The 16,994-nt window shown below is 43.3% G+C and overlaps 1 protein-coding gene across 1 annotated transcript in view; it reads left to right on the top strand.

Annotated features, from left to right (window-relative positions):
- cfap65 (cilia and flagella associated protein 65) overlaps positions 1–16,994 on the top strand; it is a 137,924-nt gene that overhangs the window by 34,929 nt on the left and 86,001 nt on the right. The window contains exons 9-12 of the mRNA XM_080198323.1: positions 3,246–3,511; positions 6,633–6,863; positions 10,841–11,200; positions 14,265–14,402. Coding sequence (XP_080054449.1) covers positions 3,246–3,511; positions 6,633–6,863; positions 10,841–11,200; positions 14,265–14,402 — 995 coding nt within the window. The remainder of the gene's footprint in view (positions 1–3,245; positions 3,512–6,632; positions 6,864–10,840; positions 11,201–14,264; positions 14,403–16,994) is intronic.

The raw sequence follows: 16,994 nt of genomic DNA, 5'->3' as shown, positions 1-16,994 counted from the left end.
TTGGAGGTTTGCTTGGGCCTGCTACTGGTGTAGAATTAAACGACTCTTCTTCGGCACTCTGTTCGAACAGCGATTCTGGATCACAACATGGACTCAGATCATCCTCAGCATCACTTGATGCTCTTGCTCTCACTTTGAAAAAATATCTATCCATGATCTGCAAATAAAAAGAATTATTTTAATCGTCATTCTAAATATAAATCTTGCAAATAAATGTGATAATAACACACTATACTATACTACACTGCACTTAACACAAAGAGTGATGGCATGAAATATGGAAACTTCTACATGTTTCTATACATGAACATTTAAATGTTTCTTTGTCCTTGAATTTTCCCGCCACACTTGCCATCCTCTCTCGCCGCACCAGTGTGGCATGCCACACCCTTTGGGAAGCACTGATTTAAAACAAGCATGAAGAAGCAACTGAGGGCATCTATAAAGACCAAATTGGAGTGAGTGACCAGTTTTGCGTGAAGAACTTTCGTGGGATCATAATTGAAAAAAACAGGGCCAGTGTCCTGTGAAAGGGTAAGGTCATGAGGAAACATGAGTCCTCCCCAGAGCTGCTTGCCTTCACCAGCTGGGGCATAGTGTACAAGAGTTGGGAAATCATTTTGCAGCTATGTAAAGCCTTGGTTGGACCGCATTTGGAGTTTTGAGTGCAATTCTGGTCAGCACACTACCAGAAGGATGTGGAAGCTCTGGAGAGTTTTGCAAAGAAGGTTCACCAGGATGTTGCCTGGTCTTGAAGATGTTGGCTATGAGGAGAGGTTGAATAAACTAGGACTGTTTTCACTGGAAAGACAAAGGCTGAAGGGAAACCTGATAAATGTCCACAAACTTCAGACAGGCATAGACAGGGTGGATAATCCAAGGTTTTATCCTTGGGTAGAAGCATCAATTACAGGGTTCAAAGTGAGAGGGGGAAAGTTTAAAGGAAATGCTCGGAGGAGGTTTTTCATACTGGGAGTGGTAGATGCCTGGAACACACTGCCAGAGGAGGTGGTGGAAAGAAGCACATTAGTAATAGTTAAGAGTACACAATGGGTACATGAATAGAAGGGAAATAGGGGATACAGAGTAAGGGCAGAAGTTTTTTTTTAGTTTAGTGACGGCATCATGATTAGTACAGGCTTTGAGGGCTGAAGGGCCTGTCCTGTGCTGTACTTTTCTTTGTTCTTTGTTTATTACCGGCCATGGAAATGGCCACTGCCAGCCCAGAGTTGTTGCTTTCTGGTGTCCCACAGAATGATGCAGAAATGGACTCAGAGATGGAAACTGAGGAAGCAGACATCCCGACTGAGGCGGATCCTGAAGAGAAACCTGTGTCAGTGATACTTCGGTGCTCCCTCTGAAAACGAAGGTCCCTGATTCAGTTCATGCCCTTAGATCCAAAGCCACTCCCAGCTGACCCTCGACTGGTCGCCAAGCAGCAGAAAGAACTCCTTCGCAGTGGGATTACAGTGGGAGCTGTGGAGTTGAGGGGGCAGGGATGTTTTGTGGGATCATCAATGGATTTGACAAGGTACCTCACAAAAGGTTATTGCAGAAGGTAAGGGGGCATGGAGTTGGGGGTAGGGTGTTAGCGTGGATAGAGGATTGGTTGTCAAATAGGAGGCAGAGAGTGGGGGTCAATGGGTGCTATTCGGATTGGCGGTTGGTGACTAGTGGAGTGCCCCAGGGGTCGGTGCTGGGGCCTCAGCTATTTACCATTTATATAGATGATCTGGAGGAGGGAACCGAGTGTATGGTGTCGAAATTTGCTGATGACACCAAGATTGGTGGAACGGCAAATTGCGTGGAGGGTGTGGAGAGTCTGCAGAAGGACCTAGATAGGCTGGGCGAATGGGCCAGGAACTGGTAAATGGAATTTAATGTTGGCAAGTGCGAGGTGACTGTGGGAGGAAACGGAGCACCCGGGAGAAACCCACACAAATACATCCCACTTTGGTAGGAATAATGGTAGGAAGGATTATTATTTACGTGGCGAAAAACTGCAACAGGCGACGGTGCAGAGGGACCTTGGGGTCCTTGTGCATGAGTCGCAAAAACCCAGCCTGCAGGTGCAGCAGGTGGTCAGGAAGGCTAATGGAATGCTGGCCTTCATAGCGAGGGGGATTGAATATAAAAGTGGGGAGGTCTTGCTGCAGCTGTATAGGGCATAAGTGAGGCCGTAGCTGGAGTACTGTGTGCAGTTTTGGTCGCCGCACTTACACAAGGATATTTTGGCCTTGGAGGGAGTGCAGAGGAGGTTTACTAGGCTGATGCCGGAGTTGAGGGGGTTGAGCTATGAGGAGAGGCTGAATAAACTAGGCTTGCACTCGTTAGAGTTTAGAAGAATGAGGGGAGATCTCATTGAGACGTATAAGATGATGAATGGGATGGCTAGGATACTCTTCCCGCTCAGAAAGGACAGTAGGACTAGGGGGCACAGCCTCAAGATAAAGGGGGGTGCGGTTTAGAACGGAGTTGAGGAGGAACTTCTTCACTCAAAGGGTGGTGAATCTGTGGAATTCTCTGCCCGTTGAAGTGGTGGAGGCTGCCTCGCTAAATATTTTTAAGACGCGGGTTGATGGGTTTTTGATAAGCGAGGGGATTAAGGGTTATGAGGAGAGGGCGGGAATGTGGAACTGAGCCACGACAGATCAGCCATGATCTAATTGAATGGCGGGGCAGGCTCGAAGGGCTAGATGGCCTACTCCTGCTCCTATTTCTTCTGTTCTTATGTTCTTATCTCCCCATGGGCTTCGTGGAAGTCCATATTTCCCTATTAAGTGAGTGGGAGCTTCTTGTGTGTTGTTGGAGCTGTACTCATCCAGTCAAGTGGATATTATTCCATCACCCTTCTGATTTGTGCCTTATAGACGGTGGACTGATGTAGGGGAGTTAGGAACTGACTTACTTGCCACAGACTTCCCAGTTTCTGACCTGCTCTTGGAGGCACAGTATATATTTGGCTCGTCCACTTCAGTTTCTGGTCAATGATAAACCCCAGGATGTTGAAAGTGGGGAATTCAGCGGAATGGGCGGAATGGCCTACGCTTGCTCCTATTTTCTGTTTCTACGTGTGCACTTCCAGTAACGATAACTGGGTGATGATAAGGAGTGGGAAGCCTGTGCAAATTATAACATTCCCGATGCTGCGGGTCAGCCTCTTCAGGACAGGATGCATAAAAATTAGGAGAGAAAAAATAAACTATTAAAAGAAAATTCATGCAATTTTTATGCTCTTGTCCTAGGTCCAGTGGTGGCTCTTGCAGACTTGAAGCTGAGTTTTGGTCGTGTGTTACTTGGCGAGACAGTGACTTACACGACTGAAATCAGTAACACATCGGATGTACCGACAATTTACCAATTTGAAATTGATTGCAGCCAGAGCGTGTTCATGATTGATCAACCATGTGGCGTGCTGGAAGGGGAATCCACGCAGAAGCTAAAGGTGACATTCCGACCCTCCCATTCCATAAACTACTACAGAAGGGTGGCTTGCCTTATCCACCATCAGGTACAGTGCAACCAACATAAAGATATGGCATGGAAAGTTATTTATAAAAGTCATATCAATTGATGACCGAGCAAGGCTCAAATATTACCTTGCAGAGCCTAAAAACAAAAAAAAATTCACATTTATTTGGTATCTTCCACACCAGTGGGATATGCCAATGTGTATTACAGCTAATGTAGCATTTTTGAAGAATCGGCATTGCTGGTTGAGGATGTTATTTGTTTGAGGTGTCTTTAATGAATCATTCTACAAATTGTTTTTTAATAATCCAGGACTTCTCAAGTGGTCTACTCAGAATCTTGACCACGTAAATAACCTCTTACATTTATCATAATTGCTTCTGTTATAATCCTTCAACCTTAGGTGTCTTGCAGTTTGAACCTTGGATTTTCCCTTTCTTGCCAATAATTAAAAATTGGAACTTGGGTCAACTCCCACAGTTTGTTAGTGCAGTTGCATACATGCAAACCATGAGCTTTTTAACTTGTGTACCAGTTTGTCAGCACTTTCCATTTTAGATCAGTGTCAAGTGTTTCTTCAGAAGGAATTCTTCAAAATGCAGCTAATGAAAATACAACAAAACTTGCTCCCACTTATAAATCAAAGAAAGGGTCTAATAAAGAAACATCATTACTCCAAACTTGGGGCCTCACCCTGGATCACTCCAAGCTTCCCACAATTCTACATGATTCCTTATTTATAGTGAGTCAGCTGGTCCATGTTTTACCATGTAATTGGTTCCATGTTTTACTGGGTCAGCTGACCCTTACATCTTGTTCCCATTGGTCACATTACATCCAATTAAAGTTGTCACTGGTTACATTCTAACATCAAGGATAATGGATAGGTTTATGGATGGAAAGGGGTTGGTTTAGGTTAGAGGGTCATTGCTTTTTAACTGGTCGGCGCAACATCGTGGGCCGAAGGGCCTGTTCTGCACTGTAATGTTCTATGTTCTATAATAATCAGATTGTTTTGAAGTCTGATATAACCAATGTTTTCTTCCATTGTTGGTTATCCAAGATGCTGAGGTTGAAACATTTTAAGATAAATTTGCTTTTGAGAATTGTGATTACTATTGTTTTCATAGAGTGTTATTGCCAAATAGATTATATGTAACAACTAAGCTGAGAACGAAAGACAGGATGAATGCACAGACTTGTATTTGTGTAGCACCTTCTATGATCTCAGGATCTCCCAATGCACATGACGCATTGCTCAGGAATGACTGACATGGAGTGGTTTGTAATAAAAATCAGCAACTTCAGGAGAAGAGACACAGAGGAAATCAAAGGATGAAAACAAGAATTTCTCTGCAGTCACACACACCTTCAATCTACTAACTTTGAATATAAAAGCTTAATGGTTTGGTGTTTACTTTTCCAAAATTCATTGCAACATCAAGTCAATTCCATCGATCAAAAAATTATCTTTTTTTAACACGGGAAGTAATTTGCCAGTGGTTGACCACAAGGAAAATGGCCATTTAGACCAAATGGTCCATTCTGGTTTTTATGCTCTACACAAGCCTCCTCCAACTTCCTTCAGCTATCCCTATCAGCATATTTTTCTGTTCCTTTCTTCCTCTTGTGCTTATTTTGCTACCTCTTAAATGTATCTGTGCTAATTGCCTTGGTCACTTCCTGCTGTAGCAAGCTCCGCACTTTAAATGTTCTTTACACAGTATATTTGACATAAAAGCAAGCCTTTCAGTCCAATCATTCCATGAGGGCACTTGAGTCTCCTCCTATTTTTTTCTCATCCAAACCTATCATCGTAATCCTCTATTTCCTTCTCCCTCAGATGTTTGTCTAGCTTTTTCTAAAATGCATCTACATTATTTGCTTCAGCCACTTCCTCTGGTACCCAGTTCTGCATTCTCACTATTCTTTGGGTAAAGAAGTTTCTTCTGAATTCCCTATTGGATTTCTTGGTGATTATCTTATATTGATGGCCTTGTCTTGTGCTCTTCCCTAAATATTCTCTTGGTATGCACTCAGAACCTTTCATAATTTTAAAGCCTTCTATTAAGCCAACATTCAGCCTTTTTCAAGAAAAAAGAGATCCAGCCTGTCCATCCTTTCCTGATACGTAAACCCACACATTTCTGGTATCATCTTGTAAACCTTCTCTGTATCCAATCCAGTAATCGTATTTCTTTTTTTGCTATATTACAAGCAGAACTGCGCGCAGTTCTCTACTTGTGTTCTACCCACAGTTTGATACAGGTTTAACATACTTCTCTACTGTTCAGTTCTATCCCTCTAGAATTAAAATCTAGTGCTTGGTTTGCATTTCTCATGGCCTAGTTAATCTGTGGTGCTTTTAATGATTGATGCATTTGCCCTCTGAGACTTTGTTCCTCCATCCCTCCTTGACTCATACCTTCCAAGCAATAAGTGTTCTCCCCATTCTTCCTACCAAATTGTGCAATCTCACATTTATCTATGCTGAACTTTATTTGTTAATGTGCCCATTGTTCAAGTTAGTGAATGTTCTGTAATTTATTGCAGTCCTCCATCATATTGACTGTTCCCTCCAACATGATATCATCCATAAGTTTTGAAATCAAGAACAAAATTACTGAGTCCAAATTGTTAATGTAAATCGTGAACAGCGGTGGTCCCATAAATTATGTCTGTTGCATTTCCATTGTCCACTCTCTCTGTTATCCTCTCAAAAATTCAATAAGGTTGGCCAAACAAGATTTTCCCTTTTGAAATCGAAGATGGCTACTCATTGTTACATTTTTAATTTCTGGGCTGTTCTTCTATTCAATCTTTCTGTAGGAAACCCTTTATTTTATTTCCCACTGATTTTAAGCCGATCAGTCATTAATTCCCTGGTATAATCTGCCTTAAGTATAGGAATTACATCAGCTATCCTTCAATCCTCTGGCACAATACATTTTTCTAATGAATTGTTGAATATTTATATGTGTCTGCTATCTCTTCTCTGTACTTATTCTTTTAAAGCAAGCAACACAGTTATCCTGAATTACTCATTGGATTTACTAGCCTCATCTTGCATTGATGACTCCTAGCAGAGATGATAAACAACTATGAGAAGTGTAAAACTGTTGTAGCTTTTAACCATCCAACTTGCCCTGCCTGTGCTACAGGATCCTCTGTTCCTGGATTTAATCGGCACTTGCTACTCAAATCAGATGGTGCCAGCGATTCTGAAGCCCAAACACATCGAACTGTACCGTACTAATACGTTACGTGGACTGACTTTCTACCCACCCGACATACTGAATATGATGCTGCAGGAAGGCAAGCTGCAGCTCGAGGATGATGGCAGCCTGACACTGGCTCCTCTATATTGTTGCCCAGAGAAAAACATCAACGAGGTAACTGCCCTTCTCTAACATTCACCCCCCTGCCTCCTCCAACCCCCCCTCCAACCCCCAACTCCCTTTCCCACACCCTGCCAATTCTCCCCCAGGCTGAAAAATCTGGAGAGGTCACTGCAGAAAATAAAAGCTCATGGTGCAGGGAATAACACTTTAGCATGGACGGGAAATTAGCAGCTAACAGGAAAGAGAGGGTAACCATAAATGGATCTTTTTTGATTGGCGGGATGTGATGGGTGGTGTGCCACGGGAATCAATTCTGGGGCCTCAACCTTTTACAATTTATATTGGATGAAGGGCTAGAAGGTATGCTTGCTAAATTTGCTGATAATACAAAGATAGGTAGGAAAATAAGTTGTGAGGAGGACCTCAGGAGGGAACATGGGGATATAGATAGGTTCAGTGAGTGGGCAAAAAATTTTGTAAATGGAGCATAATGTGAGAAAATGAAACTCTCCATTTTGGCAGGAAGAAGGAAAAGAAGCTCATTATCACAAGATTGCAAAACTCTGATACGCAGAGGGATCTGAGGTGTCCTGGTGCATTAATCACAAAAGGCTAATATGCAGGTGTAGCAAATAATTAGGAAATCTAATAGAATGCTATTGTTTATTGCAAGGGAGTTGGAATACAAAAGTCACAGGGTTATGCTTCAGTTGTACAGGATACTGGTGAACACACCTGGAGTTGGTTTAACTCAGTTGGCTGGATGAATGCATAGTGATGCAGATCAACACCAACAGTGTGGTTTCAATTCCCATACCGGATGAGGTTATTCATGAAGGCCCTGCATTCTCAACCTTGCCCCTTGCCTATGGTGTGGTGATCCTCAGGTTAAAATCACCACCAGTCACACTTTATCGTCATCTGGTGACTTTACTATATACAGTATTAATCTCCTTGTTTAAGGAAGGGTGTCAATGTATTAGAAATCATTCAGAAAGGATTTATCAAACCAATACCAGGAAAGGATGCATTGTCTTATGAGGAAAGGTTGGATACAATGGGCTCACATCCGCTAGACTTTAGAAGAGTAAGATTGAAACTTAATTGAAACACATAAGATTCTGAGGAGACTTGGCAGGGTGATGTGGAGAGGATGGTTGGGCTTCTTTGGCTGCGCTTGCCCCAAGGCCAGAAAATCCCACCTGAGGTCATTGGATCTTTGCATGGTCCGTGTCCCAACTTCTACGTTTCCCGTGCTGGGTGGGAAAGGACAATTCCTCCTGATGTTTTTCTTGTGGCAGAATCTAGAACTAGAGGCCACTGTTTAAAAATATTGTTTAAGACAGAGACGAGAACAATTTCTTTCTCCTCAGAGAGTAGTGAATCTTTGGGATTGTCTTCCTCAAAAGGCTGTGGAAGCAGAATCTTCAAGACAGAGCTAGGTAGATCCCTAATAAACAAGAGGTTGAAAGGTTAATGGAGGTGGGAAGGAGGTTTGCAGTCAAGATCTTATTGAATGGTGGTGATTTTAACCTGAGGATCACCACATCACAGGCAAGGGGCAAGGTTGAGAATGCGGGGCCTTCATGAATAACCTCATCTGATAAGGGAATTAAGCCCACACTGTTGGGGGCCGAGTGACCTCACCATGTCCTGAAAGTATATGTTTGTACATATCTAGGGGTGTCTGAGACTCCTTCTCTGTTCTGTTTCATTTTGTTACATAAAACACTGCATCAGTTACAACAGTACTGAATGAGGTCTTTATTGAGACATCACAGTATATAATCTACTAAGTGCACTCAGATAAATCACACTGCACAACTCCAGTATAAACTTTTATGGGCTCCTATTACTTGAGTTATCAGATAGAATGCACTCTAAAGTCCAGCATGAGTACAACATACATTGGTTCATACACAATTCTCATAATAATTCTAACTTTGATCTCCACATACCATGCATATAACCATTAAATCATAGTATATTCTGGCATCAGAATAATAGCGTGGAGACAATAAGATGAATTTAGGTCTCTGAATCTCTTCCAATCATTCTGTGACCATACTCGTACGGCCCACTCCATTTCATCATTATAAATATCAGTGAAAGAACCAACATCTCCAGAATCATTGAAGTCACGGATGAGTGATACTCACATCCCATCAGTTCCATCAAAACTTTTACCTTAGACCCACTTACATAGTGACCCCATGTTTAGCAGCCAGCTGTGCTAACACAATGGGGCGAGATTTTACAGTCTCGCTTGATCCAGAGCTGAGGTCAACAGACCTTCACATTGTCCAGCTCTTGCCTGCTCCAAATCCATGGCGGGTAGGGCAGTAGAATTCCAGTGATGGAGTGCTGATCCCCGACAAACCACCCAGGACATTGAGATATGGTATGGACCCTCTTTTTGCAGGGCTCACAGTTACAGGAAAAGGAATCAAACATTTAGGATTGAGATGGAGAGAAACTTATTTTTGGATATTGAGATAATTAGGAACTGTTGTTCCTCCCCTTATCCAACAAGTATCTATTAAACTCAGTTTTGTTTTCAATTGCCCACCAGGCTCAGCAACTCTTTCTGAGAGGAAGAGAGTTCTGGATTTCCATTGTGTGAAGATTATCTTTCCTGACATCACCCCGAATGACCTCGTTAATTTTAAAATTGCACTCCCTTGTTCTGGACTCTCCCCACCAGAAAAAGTAATTTCTCACAACATATTCTTTCAGCATGGGGCAGCATTACAGCACAGTGGCTAGCACTGCTGCCTCTCAGTGCCAGGCTTGGGTCACTGTCTGTGTGGAGTCTGCAGGTTTTCCTTGTGCCTGCGAAGATTTTCTCCAGGTGCTCCGGTTTCCTCCTACGGTCCGAAAGACATGCTAGTTGGGTGCATTGGCCATCGTGAGTTCTCCCTCAGTGTACCCGAACAGGCGCTGGAGTGTGGCAAAAGTTGTGATACAGTTGTATGGTGTTTGGCTAAATCCCATCTCACAGTAACCTCATTGCAGTGTTAATGTAAGCCCACTTGTGACACTAATAAATAAGCTTTAAACTTTACTTTTTAAATGCTTTAATCTTAAATGCCCCCTAATCTTCCATACTCAAGAGAATATAGACCTCACCTATGCAAATTTTCTTCAAGATTCTTCAAGGATATTATTAAACTAGAAAGAGTGCAGTAAAGATTTACTAGGATGCTACCAGGACTTGATGGATTGAGTTATAAGGAGAGGCTGAATAGACTGGGACATTTTTCTCTGGAGCATAGAAGGCTGAGGGGTGATTTATAGAGGTCTATAAAATAATGAGGGGCATAGACAAGGTAGATAGTCAATATCTTTTCCCAAAGGTAGGGGAGTCTGAAACTAGAGGGCATAGGATTAAGATGAGAGGGGAGAGATACAAAAGTGTCCAGAGGGTGGTGAGTGTCTGGAACAAGCTGCCAGAGGTAGTAGTAGAGGTGGGTACAATTATATCTTTTAAAAAGCATTTAGATAGTTATGTGGGGATGTTGGGTATAGAGGAATATGGGCCAAATGCGGGCAATTGGGATTAGTTTAGGGGTTTAAAAGAAAATAAGGGCGGCATGGACAAGTTGGGCCGAAGGGCCTGTTTCCATGCTATAAACCTCTGTGACTCTATGACTCTAATACTTTTAGCCCCGGTGTAATTCTAGTGAATCTGTGCTGCACCCTACCCAAGGCCATTCTTCATGAAGTGCACTGTCCAAAACTTAATGCAATATTTGAGATGGGATTTAGCCAAACACCATACAACTGTATCACAGCTTTTACTCACGTTACATTCCAGTCCATTGGTCAAAATTAATTAGCCTATTTAATTACTTTTTTTACACTATACCCTTGCATTTTGCATTCCGTATTTGGAACCCCCTAAATATCTCTGCTCTTCCACTCTAAATCTTCTCGCCATTCCGAAAACATACTGATCTGATTCCTCTAGTCCAAAGGGGGAACAACATTGCATTTCTCTGTGTTTTAACTTTGTGCTTCCTTCCCAGGAATGTCCAAAATCTCCAGGATTGTTCCCCAGTATTCCTTCAATCATTGAGTATTTTGATGACGGTATCCAAAGTGATGTTACCATGTTTCCACCTCATGTCTCAGTCAGTGAAAGGGAGTTAGATTTCGGCAACTGCCGTGTACGTGACCAGATCGTTCCTCTGCCGCTCACCGTGATGAACCACACAAAAGGCAAGGTCACAATCATCTGGACATCGATACCAGGCAGCACCTTCACTGTGTTACCTCAGATCATCGACATCCCCCCCTTGAAGAGTATGGCTTTCCGTGTCCACTTTGCCCCTGAAAAAAATAACATGTTATATGGCGCTGAACTGGAATGTTTTTCTTATTATAAGGTCAGTATAGGTGCAAGAATCATCTACTATAATGCAAAGTGTTAGTGCAGGCTCAGACTTTTGCCTCAGAGTCATAAGATCATGGGTTCAAGATCCATTCCAAAGATGTGAGTATAACATTCCAGACTGATATCTTAGTGCAGAACTAAAGGTGTTTTGCACTGTCAGATGTGTCTTTCAGATAAGACATCCTGACTGCCCACAGGTGTACACAAAGGATCCCGTGGCCTTTGAAGAAGGACAGGGGATGGCACAATGTTGGATCTAATTCTGGGGAACTGGGGAAGTCAGACAGGTGTTTGAATAAGCAATGGGGGAGCATTTTAGTGATAGTGACCATAACACAGTATAATTTAAGTTTATTATGGAAAAGGAAAAAGATAGTCTGCAAAAAACAATTTTAGATTGGGGAAAAGGCAGATTTTATTAAAATAAGGTAGGATCTGGTGAAGGTAGATTGGGAACAGCTTTTTGTAGAAAAATATACAGCAGAGCAGTGGGGAGGTGTCCAAAAAGGAAATGGGGAGAGTACAGGCCCAACATGTTCCCTACAGAGTGAAATGAAGGACTAACAAGGCCAGAGAATCCTATATGTCCAGGAATACTCAAGACAGGATAAGAAAGTAAAGAGAGGCTCTTAGCAGGTGGAGCCTTCTTGGAGTATATAAAGTGCAAGGGGAACTTAAGGAAGGACTTAGGGGAAGGGGCATGAAAAAGTGCTGGCAGGTAAGATTATGGAGATAATCTGTAAGTATGTTAAGAGTAAAAGGATAACCAGGGAAAGAGTAGGGACGAAGGGGGTAATCTGTCCATGGAGCCGGAGGACATTGATATGGTGCTAAACGTTTACTTCATATTTATCTTCACACGGGAGAAGGAAAGTGTAGGTATAGAATTCCGAGAGAGAGACTGTGAGATTCTTGAACAGTTTGACAAAGGCGCCAGAACCCTACCTCCCCGTCAGCCACGGAATCAGAGCAGGTGAGAGGCGGGCAATGGAAATGTCTGTTGATCTCGGGTGGGAATTTCCGGTCTCGCTCAAACGAGGCTGTAAAACCTTGCCCAAGGAGTGAGCAGGTATTGGAGGTTTTGGCAGGCTTAACAATGGACAAATTTCCAGGTCCCAAAGAGTTGTGCCCAGACTGCCGTGGGAGGCAAGGGAGGAAATTACAGGGGCTCTGACCCAGATTTATAATTCATCTCTGGTCACAAGAGAGGTGCTAGAGAACTGGAGGACAGCTAATGTGGTTCCACTTTTCAAGAAGGGTGGTAGAGATGAACCAGGGAATTACAGATCGGTGAGCCTCTCATCAGTGGTAGGGAAACAATTGGGTACATTCTGAAGGGGAGAATTAACGAATGCTTGGAGAGACAAGGTGTAGAAACATAGAATCCCCACAGTGCAGAGGGAGGCTGTCGGCTTACTGACTCTCCAAAAGAGTACCTTACCCTGGCCCACTCTATCCCAGGAACCCTGCACATTTACCATGGCTAATCCTACAAAACTTCACACCTTTGAACACAAAGGGGCAATTTAGCATGGCCAATCCACCTAACCTTCGTATTTCTGGACTGCAAGAGGAAATTTGAGCAGCTAGGGGAAACACAGACAGATGCAGGGAGGACGTGAAAACGCCACACAGTCACCCAAGGCCAGAATTGAACCTGGATTCTTGGTGCTGCGAGGCAGCAATGCTAACCAACGTGCCATCATGCTGTCCTTAATCAGGAGATTGATCAGGGATAGTCAACATAGTTTTCTCACTGGGAGGTCATGCCTAACAAATTTGATTGAATTTTTCGAAGCGGCAATTGAGTGTGTAGATGAGGATAGTGCAGTTCATGTTTATATGGATTTCAGCAAAGTCTTTGACAAGGTCCTACATGGGAGACTTATAAAGAAGGCAAATCCATATGAGATCCAGCCTCGTATCCAATGACATGCCACAGAGATCAGCGCTTGGTCCCTTGATGTTTGTGATATATATAAATGACATAGATGAGAATGTGGGGGGGATAATGAATAAATTTGCGATGACAGAAAGACTGGCAGGGTGGTTAATAATGAGGAAGAAGATCCGAGGTTGCAGGAAAATATAGACGAGTTGTTCAGTTGGGCAGATAGGTGGCAGATCGGATTCAATCCTGAAAAGTGTGAAGTGATGCACTTTGCAAGGAGTAACCAGACAAGGAGTACTCAATGACAGTAAGTAGCTCAGAGGAACAGTGGATCTGGGGGTGCATGTCCACAGATCCCTGAAGGTGACAGAATAGGTTTAATAGGGTAGTTAAGAAGGCAAACAGGGACACTTGCTTATATCAGTCATGACAGATTAAAAGAGCAGAAAGGTTACGTTGGAGCTGTACAATACTTTGGTCAGGCCACAGCAGAAGTACTGTGTGTTGTTCTGGTCACCTTACTATAGGAAGGATGTGATTGTACTGGAGAGGGTGTGGAGGAGATTCACCAGGATGCTGCCTGGGATGGAGCATTTGAGCTGTGAAGAGGGGCTAAATAGGCTCAGGTTGTTTTCTTTAAAGCAAAGGAGGGTGGGGGGGGAGGGGCCTGATTGAGATGTACAGAATTATGAGGGGTATGGATAAGGTCGATAGGAAACAGCTGTTCCCCTTAGCTGAAGTAATGAGAGGGCATAATTTTAAGGTAAGGGGTAGGAGATTTAGAGAGGATCTAAGGAAAAGCTTTTTTCACCTAGCGGGTGGTGGGACTCTGGCTTGTCCCTGGGAAGATAGTAGAGGCAGGAAACGTCACAACCTTTAAAAACTATGTAGATAAGTACTTGAAATGTCATAACAGTCAAAGCTCTGGGCCAAGGCAGTAAGGCAAGAAAATATATAGTTTTGTCAGTACAGATTCGATGGGCTGAAGGACCTCTTTTGCACTGAATGGCTATGAGTGAGTTTTCCACTCTGGTTACCATTTATTCCTCAACCAATGTCACTACCTTGTGATAATCTAGTCACTGTTTGTGGGAGCTTGCTATTACCAAATTGGTTGCCAAGTACTTGTTAATGGAAGTTTCCAAGTTGTTGGTGTTATTTTCAGGTCCTGCGTGATCACCGTCTTGTAGACGATAACACATTCTGTCCACCATGGTGCCTAACGGTAAATGTGCAAGGGCACACATTCCAGCCAGAATTGGAACATTTCATCCCCAAGTACACCCTTGACTCTGCTGAAGTGGTGAGTTAAAATACGGAGCTCAGTGTTTTTATGCCCTGCGCAATCCAAGAAGCCAGTAAATTGAACCTCTTGGTCATTCTAGCCAGAGAAGGTGGGAAGATGGAATGGGGTTGGGTGGCAGAAAGGGAGGGTTGAGGGGATGAGGGAAAAGGGAGCAGGGAGAGAACAGGGACTGGGTGGTGCTCTGGATTGGATGCCAGCTTTTTGAAAGAAGGGTAATCACTCCCATGGGGTTTTCAGGAGAGATGTGGGAAGAAGCATCCAGCTCAAAACAAACAACGAGGGATTTTAGGATATGACAGATATATTTTCTGTGGTGTTTTTATCTTGTTCCGTAGTGAGGAGTATATACAGATTTATGTGCTAATCTAAGCTATGGGCAGTATTTTATGAGCCCCTCCTGGTGGTTTTGCAGATGGGAGGAGTGGTTGGGTTGGGTCTCCTCCCACTCCCCCTCTCCCAATTAATGACCAATTATGACCCACTTTCTGCCCAACTCCAAAACTAAGGCTGGTGGGCAGAGGTTAGGAAATGGTTGAGGGAGGGGGAGGGGATCCTGCAGGTTACCCTGCTTGGATACAAAAGAGATGGAGGGGGAGGGGGGAATGCCTCCCTCCCTTTCCCATCGGGCTCTCCCGAAGGCATGTCCCTCCTAGTGCTCTCTCTCCTCATGGCCTCTCTGTTAAGATACTCTATTCAATATCCACCAACCTTGGTGCCTCCTGTCCCGCCGCACCTCTGATGTGACATCTCCCAGCACTTACCCTCACTCTGGACCTCCAACTTATGGGGTTGCTTGTAATCCAATTGCCAATCAAATTGACTGACAGCTCTCTGAGGCAGGACTTCCACCCCAGTGAGGCACAAAAGTCTCGCTTTTAGCCGATTAACTCTCCACAGACTGTTAAAAGGTTGAGGGACAGCCAACATTAAAAAGGACAATTTCCCCACAGTCTCTGAGTCACAGATTTCTTGCGGCACAGAAGGAGGCCATTCGGCCCATTTTATCTTCATCAACCCTTCCCTCAAACGAACAAAAATGAAAGCAAATTACTGCAGGTGCTGGTATCTGAAATCAAAAGAGAAAATACTGGAAAATCTTAGCAGGTCTGACAGCATCTATAAGGAGAGAAAAGAACTGACATTTCAAGCCCTTTGTCAAAGCTAAAAGGAGATATTTATACTATAGTGTGAGGGAATGAAAGATGAGTCATTACCACAGAAACCAGGGAAACCCGCTAATAGCTGTCCACAGCTAGGATTTATTCCCTCACCCTGCAGTATAAATATCTTCCACTTTCTATGCCTTTTACCTTTGACAAAGGGTCATCTGGACTTGAAACGTCAGCTCTTTTCTCTCCTTATGGATAATGCCAGACCTGCTGAGATTTTCCAGCATTTTCTATTTCAGCCTCCAAACGAGCAGTTCACCTCGTGCCATTCTCCTGCCTTCTCCCTGTAACCCTACATGGTCTTCCTTTTCACACAGCGGTCTAATTTCCTTTTGAATGCTTCAATTGACCCTGCCTCCACCACATTCTCAGGCATTGTGTTCCATCCTTTAACCACTCGCGGCGTGAAAAAGTTCTGCCTCGTGTCGTTTTGTTCTCCTTTGCCAGTTGCTTTAAATCTGTGCTCTCTCATTCTCAACACTTCCATGAGTGATAACAGTTTCTCCTCATGTCATCTACTCCTCATCTACTCTTCATCCCAGAACCATCATGATTTCGAACAACTCTAATTTCCTCTCAGCCTTCTCTTCTACAAGGAAAACAGTGAGAGGAGAGTTTATTTCATAAATGAAGTTCCTCATCCCTGAAGCCATTTTCCTGGTTTTTTTCTGTGCTGTTTCCAATGCATTAAAGTTTAAAGTTTATCTATTAGTCACAGTATGACTTACATTAACACTGCAATGAAGTTACTGTGAAATTCCCCTAGTCAGCACAGTCTGGTACCTGTTCGGGTCAATGCACCTAACCAGCACTCCTTTGAGAATGTGGGAGGGAACCGGAACACCCAGAGGAAACCCATGCAGACATGGGGAGAACGTGCAAACTCCATACAGACAACGACCTAAGCTGAGAATCAAACCCGTGTCCCTAGACCTATAAAACAGCAGTGCTAACCACTGTATACCGTGCATTCATATTTTTTACAAAGTTGGGTGCCCAAAACCAGACCCAACAGCCCAGATGAGGCTGAACCTTATACAGGTTCAACTTAACGTGCTTGCCTTTGTATCATATGCCCCTATTAATAAAGCCTATTAAAGGATACTGTATGCTTTATTAAGCAGCACTCAAAACCTGTCTCACTGCATTCAAAGATCTGTGCACAGATATACCAGGTCCTTCTTCTCCTGCACCCCTTTTAGAATTGTACTTTTTATTTTCTCTCCATGTTCTTCCTAAAGACAGGAATCATTTCACATTTTTTCACATTGAACTTCATCTGCCACTTTTTGATTTGATTTGATGCCACGTCTGCCCATCCTACCATGTCCTTGTAATGTTCTACACTATCCTCTCACAGTTCATAAAGCTTCTAAATTTTGTGTCATCTGCAAATTTTGAAATTATGCCCTGTGTGCTA

The sequence above is a fragment of the Carcharhinus amblyrhynchos genome, chromosome 11 (genome assembly GCF_965287045.1).
Source record: "Carcharhinus amblyrhynchos chromosome 11, sCarAmb.v2.hapA, whole genome shotgun sequence".
NCBI classification, from domain to species: Eukaryota; Metazoa; Chordata; class Chondrichthyes; order Carcharhiniformes; family Carcharhinidae; genus Carcharhinus; species Carcharhinus amblyrhynchos.
Note: the sequence above shows the minus strand (reverse complement) of the source record. Positions and strands in the feature narration are given on the sequence as shown.